The sequence below is a fragment of the Rousettus aegyptiacus genome, unplaced genomic scaffold, assembly GCF_014176215.1.
Source record: "Rousettus aegyptiacus isolate mRouAeg1 unplaced genomic scaffold, mRouAeg1.p scaffold_m13_p_9, whole genome shotgun sequence".
In the NCBI taxonomy this organism is placed as follows: domain Eukaryota; kingdom Metazoa; phylum Chordata; class Mammalia; order Chiroptera; family Pteropodidae; genus Rousettus; species Rousettus aegyptiacus.
The window spans coordinates 71,273,244-71,287,199 of NW_023416312.1; the positions used below are offsets into that span (position 1 = coordinate 71,273,244).

At 35.8% G+C, this 13,956-nt stretch overlaps 1 protein-coding gene across 1 annotated transcript; it reads right to left on the reverse strand.

The window, feature by feature from the left end:
• Positions 1 to 2,719: 2,719 nt before the first annotated feature.
• Positions 2,720 to 4,308, reverse strand: LOC107506916 (E3 ubiquitin-protein ligase RNF168-like). The gene is given in 2 exon segments (XM_036226404.1): positions 2,720 to 2,907; positions 2,910 to 4,308. Coding segments are annotated over 2 exon segments (1,578 nt in total). The 5' UTR covers positions 4,300 to 4,308.
• Positions 4,309 to 13,956: the final 9,648 nt, after the last annotated feature.

Sequence of the window (13,956 nt, forward strand, 5' to 3'; positions counted from 1 at the left end):
ACTTTTTACTAATCGAAGAGTGGACAAGTGTATGAACATTAGTATAATCGATATTATATATCTTTTTACATATTTAAGAGCCACTTATATTTCCTTTCCTGGGAAATATGTTTCTTGGTAACATAACATTTCTAATTTTCCTTTTGGGTTATCTTTTTCTTAATGTATTGGCAGACACTTTATATAAAGACATTAACTTCTTGTGATAAATTGCATCTATGTCTTCCAAGTTTCTTTTATAGCAGTTTTTGTTGCACAGAAATTTTTATTTTTATGCAATTTTATTTTTTAATTGTGGTAAAATATACATAAATAGTCCATTTTAATTTTCATATTCTCAACTGCTGCACAGTTTTAATACTCCTTGAGAAATTAAACACTTTCATATCCCTCCCACAAAAATGAGAGGAAAAAGTAGCAATATATTCTATTGACTGACACAAAACATTAACATTAGTTTCTAACAAAAAGACATATGTGGTAGGACTATCAGAAAGACTAATAGAAAGAGATCTGGCCTTTGCCCTCAGTTTCTGGATGGTAACCTCTAAGCCCTTGGAATGTCATGCATGATAGGAGTGTTTTTGTTTACCCATGGGCCTTGGATTATGCTAGTAGTCTAACAATGTGATCTAGATGTAGAGCTGGCCTCAGCATATAGTATTTTGAATGAGGCCGACCACACCAAAAAGACTGACAATGTGATCTAGGGTGGGGGTTTGGGTCACACAGTATCAGCTGACCAGAGAGGCTGGAGATTGGAGACTGAGATGAGTCACATAAGCAACCAATCATGACTATGTAAAGGAACCTTGTAAAAACTCTGAACCATGAGGCTCAGGTGAATTTCCCTAGTTGGCAATATTCCATTTGTTGCACACAGATACCAGGAAAATAATACATTCAAGGCCTCCATGGGGAGCAGACAATGGAAGTTCTGCGTTTAGTATTTTTCCTGTATTCTGCCTTTTGCACTTTGCTTCTTGACTGATTTTAATCTGTACTCTTTCCCTGTAATAAACCATACTGCAAGTTAAAAAAAAGACTAATAGAGAAATTAAATTCTAACTTAAAACCAACTTTAGTCAGGAAGACTAAATACTTCACACTGTTTGGTTAAGGACTATTTCATGAAGATTTAATTAAACAACTTTTAATTTGAGGAGTTCCAACAATATCTACCCTAAAATGTAAAGTGAAATCGCTCTTAGAAAAATATCAGTTTGATGAGAAGATAGATTTTAGCCTATTTTAGACCAACATGGTTAGTTTCTGCCTGCTTTTCAGCAAATCATTGCTCTCATCAGAGAGCAATCACTTTTTTTTTGAGAAAAAGACAATTAAATTTTTAATTAACATCAAAATTCTACCAATAATTACCCAATCATTATTGAAGCAGATGCCATGAAGTATGCAAAGATGAACAAAATTGCAGTTTTACAAAATTTGGAGGAAAAAAGGCTCAACAATGTATAAAAATATTGACAAATTTAAGCTAGAATTAGCTCTATAACACTTTATTGCATTTTTACCTTAAAAAGATGGATGACTAGACATCAGCAGAAATACTGCCAAAACTATTTTTTGCTCAAATTTGTTCATATTAATGAAACAAAGATTAATAGTCTTTAAGTTAAATTTTTAAAAATTAAATCACTGCCTTCTGATTAAACTTTGAGGCATAAGATAGGGCAAAACCCAAGTATGATACTTTCTAATTCTTTCCATAAACACAAATAAAAGTCAGTATCAATACAAATGATAAGATAATAAATGGTTATTTATCTGTCTCAGTTTCCAAGACATAGGATATTGTTGTATAATTCTCTTATAATAAATTCTATTTTTCCCCCCTGGAATAGCAAATTAATAGAAATGTAAATTTCCAAAATTTCAGGTGATTTAACAACTAATTTTGATTTTAAAGACAGATACTATGGTAGAAAGTTGTAAAACCCAAACGTTTTCTGTGCCATTTCACAAAGAGAAAACAGGGGAGAATGCTCTGCCAAACTATACTTGCTACTCCAACCTGGACCCAGTTTCCGACCACCCACACAGTTCCAATGCTTCCAAATTATTGCTCCACGAGCTTCATCCCACTCTTAACTCCTTTTGCATCAAGACTCTAGTTTCCTTTCTGTCAATTAGTCCGATTTTCCAGAAAACTCTGATTTTTCTGATTTTATGTTGACCTTAATCCACTTTAAATAAAATAAAATGCTATAAAGCTTCAAATAATTAAAAGGTGGGAATTAGATTTCTCTAGTATTATGGAAGATGCATTCCAAGTGCTCTACAAACACATGGGAAAGTAACAAGAAAACTTCAAATTTTAAAACTGGATTTCTTAACTACTTCCTATAGTATAATATTTCTTTGATTACTACAGGACAAAAAGGTGAGCAAAACTCATTTTTGAAAGATAATGGCACTTACAAATTTATTGGGAATTGGCCTAGGCATTTTTAAATCTATAAGGATTACCAAACTTGGCACATCATAGTTATTAAAACAGGTTTGGGTCTCTTGCTTATTACTGAGTTTGGCAGAAACATATTTGTATGTTCCTCCCTTGTAATGGACAGCCCTTTAATCAAGGACAATGAGTGAGCCTACAGAGTAGAATTAATGAAAAATTTATTAAGATTCTATAACAAAAAAGAGAGCTTCACAAACCAGGCTTAGTAGATTAAAACACACTCCCTTTACCCATGCATTACTTTGGGTATCTCTGAAACATCTGAAAAATACTTTTTTTATGTGGTAACTTTCTAATCTGTAAAGAGCAAGAACTTTTAAATATATTACAATAACGTCTAGCAGAATTTGACATCTTTCTTCCATTAACATTAAATGAACATTACAACTGGATCTTAAAGGAAGGTTACCAATTTTAATTGTTTAGCCTTTCTGAGGTTTTGAATTGTCTGTATCAGTTTGTCTTTGGGAGCTGCTAGCTTTAGAATTCTTCTGCGTACTTAGGAGTCTCTCTGGATTTGAGAATGTAGAACGTAACTGGTATTCATCTGAGGATCCTTTTTGCCGGCTTGTCTTCATTCGTTCTTTATCCACCTCTTTCTGAAGCTTTAATGCTAATAACCTATCTTGTTCTTCTTGTTTACATCTTTCAAAAAGTTGATGTTCCAAATTTAACAGCTTTGAAGTGAAGGGGATTTCTGTTTCCTCTTGGTCTGAGGAAACTTTGGGGAACATTTTCCCTCTTTTTGCAGAAAAGCATTGATCCTCAACTGCTTCAAAAGAATATTCCTGGTTGTTTCTTTTGGAAATATCTCCTTTACTTATGATCGGCTGAGACTCTTCTCTTTCTTTCTCAACAGTGTTATTTCCAATTATCTGTGGCATATCAAATATTGGGCACCCACTCTCTATTTTGCCACAAGGCTTAACTGCAGCTTCTCTGGAGGATAGAACACTGGCTGCGGGCCCCTCATGACTTATGACATATAACTTCTTATCATGTTTGCTTGGTCTCTTTTTGACTTTTCTTTCAAGGCACCTTTCTGTACCATGGGCACTTAACTGAGGCATAGGTGACTCTATTGAAGATTTTTCACCTTGTTCTTTAATGTCAAGCCATATTTGAGAAGAAAGTGTTGACATATCTTCCTCAATTTCTGTGTCTTGCTGGGTAGGGCTCTTTCCATCATTACTGTCAGTTTCCTTAAAAATGGAGTCTTTCTTGCCTTGTATTTCAGACTGAGATGCTGGCCCAAATTGTGACTTGGTTGTGTTTATCTTTCTTGCCAATTCTCTATCGCTTTTCAGTTTTTCTTCCATCTCTCTTCTCTTCTTTGCCTGTCTTTTTTCCTCCTCCTCTTCCTCTGTCAATAATTTCCGTATATACTCTTCACTGGCTTTGTTCTCTTCTTCCTCGCTGGCTCGTCGCTCTGCCTCCATCTTCTTTACCTCCTCTTCATATTCTCTTCTCAATTCCCCGGGTTTACTTAACAGACGAACTGGCTGAACGTCATCAATGCTTCCTTCTGATTTTTGCCCAGAGACTCTAAGCTTACATTCTTTTGGATAGTATTTTTGAATTTTCTCCCATAGTTCCATGTTGACAAGAGAATTTCTTCGGGTATGGTATCGGGTCCATGAAGAGATTCGCCGGCGACAGAAGGGACAGCATAAATTTGCCTTTTCAATAGTTGATTGGAAGCAGGTGTTACACAGTGTGTGATTACAAGGCAGTGTTACAGGCTCGATCAGAATTTCCACACAGATCTGGCACTGGATTTCAGACAAAGAAGGGATGGTATCTTCAGGTACAGCCATTTTGGTATTCTAATAAAGGACAGTCAACATCAACACCCAGAAGAGAAAGAGCAGTATTTCTGGTTCAAGTTCGGAGAAAGTCAATTAACAGTTTAATATTTAACCGTTAAGCCCAGCAATGTAACACAATTCAGAGACTGGGAGCATCAAACGGTATTGAAGCAAAGGTACTCTGTGGGCAAGGTAAACAGCACAACCCTGGAAGGCGATGTATTTGACCAAGTTTAGGACAAGCACTGGGTAAGAAAATAAATGAAAGTTCTTGTGCGCAGACCTTGGCTGCTTCGAGGCATTAACGGTGTTTTTCGGCTCTCTGGCGTAGCAGGAGGTACACACCAAGTTCTCCTCCTCCCTCTTACCAAATGAGGGTGCTCCCTTGGCTGTGGGTAGACAAGCTGGAGGAATTTGATGCCCGTGGCTGCGAGATCACAGCTTCTACCAGAACAGGGGGCTCCGGTGACGCAGTACTTCAGTTTTACCGTTGCTATGGAAGTCTCGCAAGGTTTCCTGGATCTCACGAGGTTTCCTGGGTCTCACAATGTTTTCGAGGTCTCGCGAGGTTTCGTGGCTCGCTGAACAGCCCCCACCCCCTACCACATCCCGCCCTCTTCTCTCTTCTCTGTCTATCAAAAAGCTTTTACAAATGCTTAAAAAAAAATTAGTGAGCATCATCCCAACCTATCTCTTTTTCCATTCTTTTATTTAATCTTTTTAAATAAATCGGTTTATGTATCAGTAAGGTTAGTCAGACCAGAGGTGGATGAGATAGGGAAAGCAGAAAAAAAAACAATAGGGTAGATAAACTAAAATGGATCTAAGCAAGAGGAAGTTGCTGAGGGTGGGATTTCAAATCAGCCACAACTCTATTTCAGCGACAAAACTCTAATATTTAAAATTCTAAAAAAAAAAAAAAAAAAAGAGGAATTAGGGTACCAGGAAGGAAGTCAAGGGAAAAGTTCATTAATCCCAGTTATTTGAATTATGGTTTGATTTCATTTGAGAGCAGGACCAGCAGTAACGTTAAATCCTGAGGTTCAAAATTACTGACCCAAGACTTCAGATTCTCTTGCCCTGGGAAAGAAATGGACCTAGTATTCAGAACAGGGATTAATGTCAAGGGGATTTAGCAATTGGGAACAAGGTAAATTGCTTATATACTGAAAGGACTAATCTGAACAGAAATTCAATACTGTAAAAATGGTGGCTTTTCTTATTCCAGAGATTCATGATTGTACATGAGTTCCAGAATAAGAATTGAATCTGAGAAAAGCCAGGGACACAGAAACTGTATACCTCTTATTGATGAGATTTCTACTGATAGATTTTAAAACTTTTCTTTCTTTCCTTATAGATCAACAATAAAGAAAGAGAAAAATATATTTAAGACTTAAACATGCAACATTTCTTTTATATGCCCATCAAATAAAAAAAGCTTCCGGTGACAAAATTATCCAAACCAGGCAAACCATCTCAACCCAACTTCATAAATCATGACCCCAAATGCCAAGTTTCTTAAATTCTTTATCCTCTGTGATGTTCTGTACTGCCTTGCCCATGACTGAAACAACTCCTGTGTTTTCCAAATCTTTTTACAAAGTCCTCCATACATGGCTACTGCTCCACAAAAGCAAACTATCCCATACAACTACTCAGACTACATGTGAGCATTACATTCATTTTCTTAACTGAAGCTTAGCTCTTCTCTGAGACCACTTCCCCTCCAGTACTCTCAAGTGTTTATTTTCTTACACATATGCAATTCAGTTGACAGGATTGTATCCTCTTTGATATTTATTGCTCTTTTCTATCATTTTACTCTTCCAACATTTTCTTTTAAACAAAACAAAAAATAAAAATGGCAACAACAAACTCCTGTTTTGTCACTAATTATGCCATTCTATTATACTATCTTCTCCTCCTGATCACTGTTGCCTACAACCTCTCTGCCACTTCCCTTCTTTTGTAAAACATTTTGCCATTAGGCTCATAGTATTTTTTTCTTCTGTTCAGAATCTCTGCCTTGATCCAGGCAACTTTCCTATGTACATGGATTATTCATTTAATACTAAGACCTTTCAGTTCTTTGAATAACCTCAATATTTTTTTCTGTACTCCATGCGAGTCAGTCACTTCCACAATTCTGACTTAGACCTCACCATCATTCACGACTTTATAACAAAAAGAAATAATTAAAGTCTTTCCTTTTCTTACTTCAACCTCTTATCCTTCCAGTTTGCTTGTTCAACTGGTTTCCCTTATGGTCATACCTAAGGGTCATGGAGACTTTCAGACTATTGATCCCTCTATTTTTTCCCATTTACTCAGATCCTTCCTTTCATCACTTGCCTCCTCATCCAGCATAGATTTCATAGCCTATAATTTCCATAATATCCAGCTAATTATTCTCAGTGAAAGTTTAGACCTGCAACTTCAACATGCAAGACTTCACCACTAATCAATATCCTTACCATGCTTGTCTGGTTGTCACTATTTAAAAACCTCTCTGCTACCCTCAAGTCTCCAACTCCCTCTCTTATTCTGAGCCTATGCAGGAAGAGGGAGAGGTACTCAGAGATTTGAGAATAGAAGATAGAAAGAAACTTTCAAGAGAAAACGACCTCATTTTCTCAACACAAAATCCACACATTTACTTAAAACAGCCTATCGCCCTTTTCCCCAATTAGGATAAAGGAGCTGCCTTTAGTCTATCTAAGACTAATTTCTCCACATTACTTATGCTCACTGTCTCCATTTATTTATGCCCCACTCATCTACTTCAATATAGCTTTCTGCCCCATCCTTCCATTAAAACAGAGCTGCTTAATGTCATCAGTGTCACTTAATATAAATGGACTTTACAGTTGACATTTTATTTGACCTCTCATCAGCAATGTTTACTGTTAAACTACATATCCCTTCTTGAAACACTCTTCCCTTACTGTCTACAATACAATACTTAACTGTTATTTATTCGTCTCCATTTCTACCCATCTGTCTCTACTCCTTTACAGGCTCATCCTTTTCTTTTTAGCCATCGAATGTTACATAATCAAAGTATGTTCTTAGACTCCTTTGGCTTTTCATTCTAGTCTTTCCCCTGGCTTCAATTAGCACATATACCCAAATGAGTAAAAAAAAAATAATGTAAGTAACATGTAATGGGTAGAGAGGCAGAAAAATAATAATAGTTTAGAATTAATATATATATAATAGTTAAGAATTAATATATATATAATAGTTAAGAATTAATATATATATATTAATTCTTAACTATTTATATATATATATATATATATATATAGAGAGAGAGAGAGAGAGAGAGAGAATACATTGCAATAAGTATTGTATATGTGTATATGTGTGTATGAGACATCTGATATCTGTGATCCAAACAGTATATTTAACTACTTGTTCTATATCTTTCCTTAGTTGTTTTAAATTTACCTCAGACCAATACTAAACACATCACACACACACACACACACACACACACACACACACACCCCTGACCAAATACAGTTTATTTTCAGGTTCTCCTATTATCAAAATGCATCCTTGACACTACCTCATGCCTACCTCATGGTTAATCTAGCATTAAGTCTCATGGATTATATCTTCTCAATGTGTTACATCCATCTACTTCTCTTCATCTGCACTGCTGCCATTCTAATACAAGGCACTATCTCTTGACTGAACTGTGACAGCTTCCTAATTTTTCTCATCATATCCACTTTCTGTCTGCCTCTAACTACTGCCAAAAAAATATTAATGCAAATCTTATCTGTGGTCACCCTCTCGATTTAAAATTTTTCAGTGTTTTCCCATTGCTTGTAGGATAGGATTAAAACTCTTTAACATGTTCAGCAACTCTCTGTGTAGTCTGTCCTTTGTCTACCTTTCAAAGCTTTCTTGTTATTTCCCTCACAGAAAAAGGGCTTTATACATACTACCTCTTTTTTTCTGGAACATTTTATATCATGCCCTTCTAAGTCATCCAGCAGAATTCATGTCAAATCACTTTTTGACACTCTTTCCTTCTTCTTAGCATAAATATTTGTGTGTAGTTGTTCATTTGTATGGTTATTATTGCCTGTATTTTCCCTCTAGAGTCCAGACTCTAAATTCAATAAGAGCATATCTGTTTTTGTCCAATTTATATTTTCAATGCCTAGTGAATAATTGTTAAATGAATAAATGAGTGAATCAATAGACACTTTTTCAGCATAGCAATGAAATTTACCAAATAGGAAGTTAGTTCTTTAGGCCACTCCTTCCCATATCTCTTTTTTTTCTCCATAGTGGAACAATGTCCTTACTTTCCTTGGATGCTCAGTGCTCTCAAAACCTTTCTCTTGAATTCTTCTCTAGTTCTAAAAGTTTAGTTTCATGTATTGAGGTCATAAGCTCATCGAAACTTAAAAGAATGACTGGCTGGTAAGGTAGAATAGTTTTCTCTTCCCAACTGAATTTACACTTTAAAAATGGATTAAACCTTAGCATTAAAACAAAGTAGTTCTGTTGTGAGATTACTCCTGTCAGTCAGCAAGAGGGCTCTGGACTGATACCAGAACATCTATTGAAGAAACATGTTTTATTCCTACTCAATTTTTGTGAAACCCATTCATGTTCATGGTAAAAATTTAGGTTTATTTTGGATTCTCCTAAAAAATTGTTGATGTCATTTTTTTACTGAAGTTTAGCCAAATACCTGATTGTTTATGAAGTCTTAGAGCTGAGCATGACTTAAGTATTCTCCATTTTCACAGAATGTAATATATTTATTTTCATTTCCTAACTGCCTTGAGTAGTAATTATCATTGAAGTGGTTACTGTCAAGGGAGTGTATAAATTATGTAAATTTCTGTGTAGACATTCAGATACACAGAGATAAAGATAATTGATTTTATTATACTTATGTTATCGATAAGGACAAATTTTCATACCATACCATTCTCTCCATTATCCCAAGGAAGAATAACTTCTCTTGAGAGTCATAGACCCAATGAAAGACTAAGCACTGGAGCTGACAAATTTACTCTGGCTTTGATGACTTATAAGAGGCTGTACATTTTGTTCGCTGAGAAATCTAATCTCTGCATTAATCCAGCGGAATAAAAGAAATCTACAAGTAGGTGAGAATCTGATTGATATGCAGCTGTATTAAAATGAGAGAAAATGTAATACTGTTTGCCTGTGGTTTTCTTCAGTTACCACAGGGTAATAAAAACAACATATTTTTAATTACCATTTCTTGATAGAATGTAGAAATATTAGCCTCCAGATACCCATTTAAAAGCTTTAAACCATATGGTGGAAAATTTTCAACTGAATTGAAGTAGAGGGGAGAAAAATCTGAGTAAAGTATTTTGGAGACATCTGATACATAAAAATGAAGCTTATAGACTCCAAGAGAAATGAAGAGAAGGCAGAACTCAACTAGCCTTGGAAAATGTAAGACATATCTTAAAAAATGATATCAAGTCAATAATGGCCAAATTTACACCTTATTTCAGGGAATGGCTGAAAATCGTAGGCTATAATTTCTCGCATCAGATGTGAAATTGCTCCTTTAAGTGAAAGTAATTTCAATACCTTAAATTTCTATGGTGTCTTTCTTTTCAAAGAAAGTTTTCTTAGACTGAGCCTCGCAAGTACATAGAATTAATTGTTAGCAGAAACTTATAAAGAGAAAAAATATTCCAAGCTATATTGTCCTCTTTTTTTCTTTCTCTTAGCTAAACTTCACACTCTTTACCACATACCCTCCCACACTTGACCACCACATACCAAAAGGAAAACAGAAAATATATTCCACTACACATATGAACACTTCTTTTGGAGTGGATGAACAAATCATTCCCAGAATCAACTTTCTTTTAGGAGGGATTCTACTATATCCATTTATTTATTGAGTAAAAAAATATCGAGCAGCCATGTTTTGGCAGGTACTTAGTTATTTTTGTTTTGTTTTGTTTTTGTTTTTATTGTTTTAGCCCTACAGGATAAAAACATGAGCAAGATATATGAGTCTTGCCCTTATGGAGCCCCCTACTGGTAGGAGATGAATAAAAGCAAATTAAAATCATAATAATGTGTGAAAAGTGACAACAGGGAAAATACAGACTTTTGTAGGTAGGATTTACATCTGTTGGTCCAACATAATTACAGATATCATCTTTTTTATCTTAAAAAATGTCCATGTTTAGATGTTGTTTAGATGACCACCCTTGATATAGAGTCTAAGAGATGACACGTTTAACCCAGTCCTGGGGATTCAAGGGTAATCTACCAGAGGAAACTATCATTAAAAGGCATAACCTAAGGATGATTAGGTGATGATAGCTAGACAAAAATTAGAGGAATGGTGCTGGTGGCAAAGAATACAAACATGAAAAAGCCCAGAGAGAGGATCTGCTAGCACACTGAACAAAAGCATGTATGGCTGAAATATTTCCAGAATGGAAGAAGGTATGCAAGATGAGGAAGTAGATTAGGCAGAAATCAAAGCCACCTTTCTGCGTGTTGAACATGCCAAGCAATCTCGAGCCTCACTGCCTTTGCATCCTTTGTTTTCCCTACCTAACACATGCCTCCTCCAAAAATCCGCATCTCTCCCTCTCTCTCGCTCTGTCTGTCTCTCTGTCTGTCTCTCTCTCTCTCATCACTTCATTGTAACCTATGCTCAAATGTCACCTAATCAGAGAGATCTTTACCCTCTCAATCAAAAATAACACTCCTCCTCATCATTAATTTACTTCATTTTTCTTTTTTTCATTATCTGATACATTGTTTATCATCCCTGTTCTCCCTGTAGAATGTAAGCTGCATGAGAGGAATTTTATTTGCTTTTTTCATTGCTCTATCCCCAGTACATAAATTATTCCCGGCACATTGTGATTGTTCAATAAATATCTGATAAATAAAGACATGAAAAGCACTAAGAAAAATACCTGACAGATGATAAGAGCTCAAAAAATGTTAGCTATTTTTAAAATAAATAGTATAGATAGGGTAGAGAAAATAATAAAAAAGATAAAATAAAAACTTGAGTATTCGATTATTAAAACATCAATGACAAAAAACTTGGATTAGAGTCTCTGCTTGAAACCCTCAATAAAAGGAAGGACTTCATTACTTTCTAAGGTAGGCTATACCAAGGCTAGACCAAAGATTCTCGCTTAGGTTGAGCAGAAATCTGCCTTTGTAACTTCTTTCATCTCTTATAACCTTGAAAACCACAAAGAAAATCCCTTCCAGTCTGCTATTATATATTTATTTTTTATTAATCGATTTTTAACTTTTTTCAATCATAGTTGGCATACAATATTATATTAGTGTCAGGTGTACAGCATAGTAATTACACATCTATATAATTCATGAAGTGGTCACCCCAATAAATTTAATACTAATCTGGCACTACTCATAGTTGTTACAGTATTATTGACTATATTCCTTATGCTATCCTTTATATTTCCATAACTATTTTATACCTACCATTTTGTACTTAATCTCTCCCTCCCTTCTCACCTAACACCCCTCCCATCTTGTACCTCTCAAAATATTCTCTATACCCATAAGTTTATTTCTGTTTTTTTAAAATTTATTTTGTTCTTTAAATTTCACATGTACATGAAATCGTATGGCATCTGTATTTCTTTATTTGACTTACTCCACTCAGCACAATACCTTCTAGGTCCATCATGAAAGCTTTTTCATTCTTTTACTTTTAGTCTGTGTATGTCTTTTAATCTGAAGTGAGTCTCTAATAGGTAGCATTTGTAAGGGTCTAATTTTCTTATCTATTCAACCATCCTATCTTTTGATTAGAGCATTTAATTATTTTTCATCTGAAGTACTTTTTGATAGATATGTAATTATTGCCATTCTTTATTTTTGGTACTTAATATTTTCTTCTTCTTAAAGAAGTCTCTTCAACATTTCCTGTAATATTGGCTTGGTGGTGGTGTTGGTGGTGATGAACTCCTTTAGCTTTTTTTTTTCCACAGGAAGCTTTTTATCTGTCCTTCAGTTTTAAGTGATAGCTTTGCTGAGTAGAGTAATTTTGGTTCTAAGTCCTTGCTTTTCATCATTTTGAATCTTTGTTGCCAATTAATCCATTCTGGCCTGCAAAGTTTCTATCAAGAAATCAGCTGAGAGCCTTATGGGTTCTCCTCTTGTAGGTAACTAACTTCTTTTCTCTTGTTGCTTTTAAGATTCTCTCTTTTTTTTATCTTTGGCATTTTAATAATGTGTCTTTGTGTGGACCTCTTTGGGTTTATCTTGTTTGGGAGTCTCTGTGCTTCTGGGCTTGTATATCTATTTCCTTCACTAGGTTAAGGAAGATTTCAGTCATTATTTCTTGAAATAGCTTTTCAATTCCTTGCTCTCTCTCTTCTGGTATCCCTATGATAAGAATGTTGGTATGCTTGATCTTGTCCCGGGACTGCTCAGCAAGAGATACAGGACACACCAAGGCCAGATGCTGTTTTGGGGGGTTTTGTGAGCCTTTGAGATATCTTAGAAAAGTCTGCAGCAATAGCCAAGATAGGCTATTTATATGGAGTAAACCACTAGAGACTGCTTGTCCAAGCTTGCAAGTCGAGAGAGGTGGAGTGTCAGGGAATCATCTGGGCAGAGTGACTGTGTTATACAGGTTGATGGAGATTCAGATATGGAGGCCACTGGGAGAGATGAGGGCTCAAGCAAGGAATAATGGATACTGCCAGTACTTCTGCCTGGGAGAAAGTTGCCCTCCAGCCCTTGCCCTGAAGCCCTACAACTCAATGTCTCCCCATATGTCCCTGGCACTCCTTGAGCTGCTGCCCCAGTGTCGAAGCTCAGAGCAAGTGAGTTGACAGAGAGTAAGGCTGGGCATAGGCCCTTTAAGAGGAAGGTCTGTGAGTCCTGCAGCCCTCTGTCTTACTCACCACTATCTCTGCTGGTTTTAACAACCAGAGACTGTGGTGCCTTCTCTTCTTGGCACTGGAACTCTGGACCGAGGACCCCAGTGTGAGGCTGGAATCCCTCACTCCTCAGGTGAAGAGGGGGCTCAGCAACCAAGATAATCTCTTAATTCTCCACCGCCATATGCTATTGTGGGACTGAGGTGTTTCGTGTCTCTGCCCTTCCTACCAGGCTCAAGGTAACCTCTTTTTATTTATGTCCCCAGATGCAGGACTTCTGCTCAGCCAGACCTCAGGCAACTCCCAGTGATGGTTGCTCTGTAGTTTCATTATAATTTTGGTATGGTCATGAGAGTAAGCTTGCACAGCATCTAACTTCGATGCTATAGTGACTGGTCTTCTGTTTCTTTACTTTTAATCAGAAAAGACTGAATTCCTTGAACTGTACTTCATGAATTTCTGTTAGTCTTTTTACATATTCAGACATTTAATTTAACCCATAAGCTTCATTGGTTCATGGGTATTTTTATAAATACAATCTATGGTTCTATAAGGATTTTAATAACTGCAATTACTGAAGTAGTTATGAATTAATTGTACATGAGCATTGACTCATTTTTAAGTATTTTCTCTAAAAGACATATGCTTTACTTATTAAAGTGGTTAGTTTAGCTGGTTAATATTGAATTCTATTCTTTATACTTGAGACAAGAGAAAAGCTAATCTCTTAATCAAATGCCTCCCCCTAAACTTA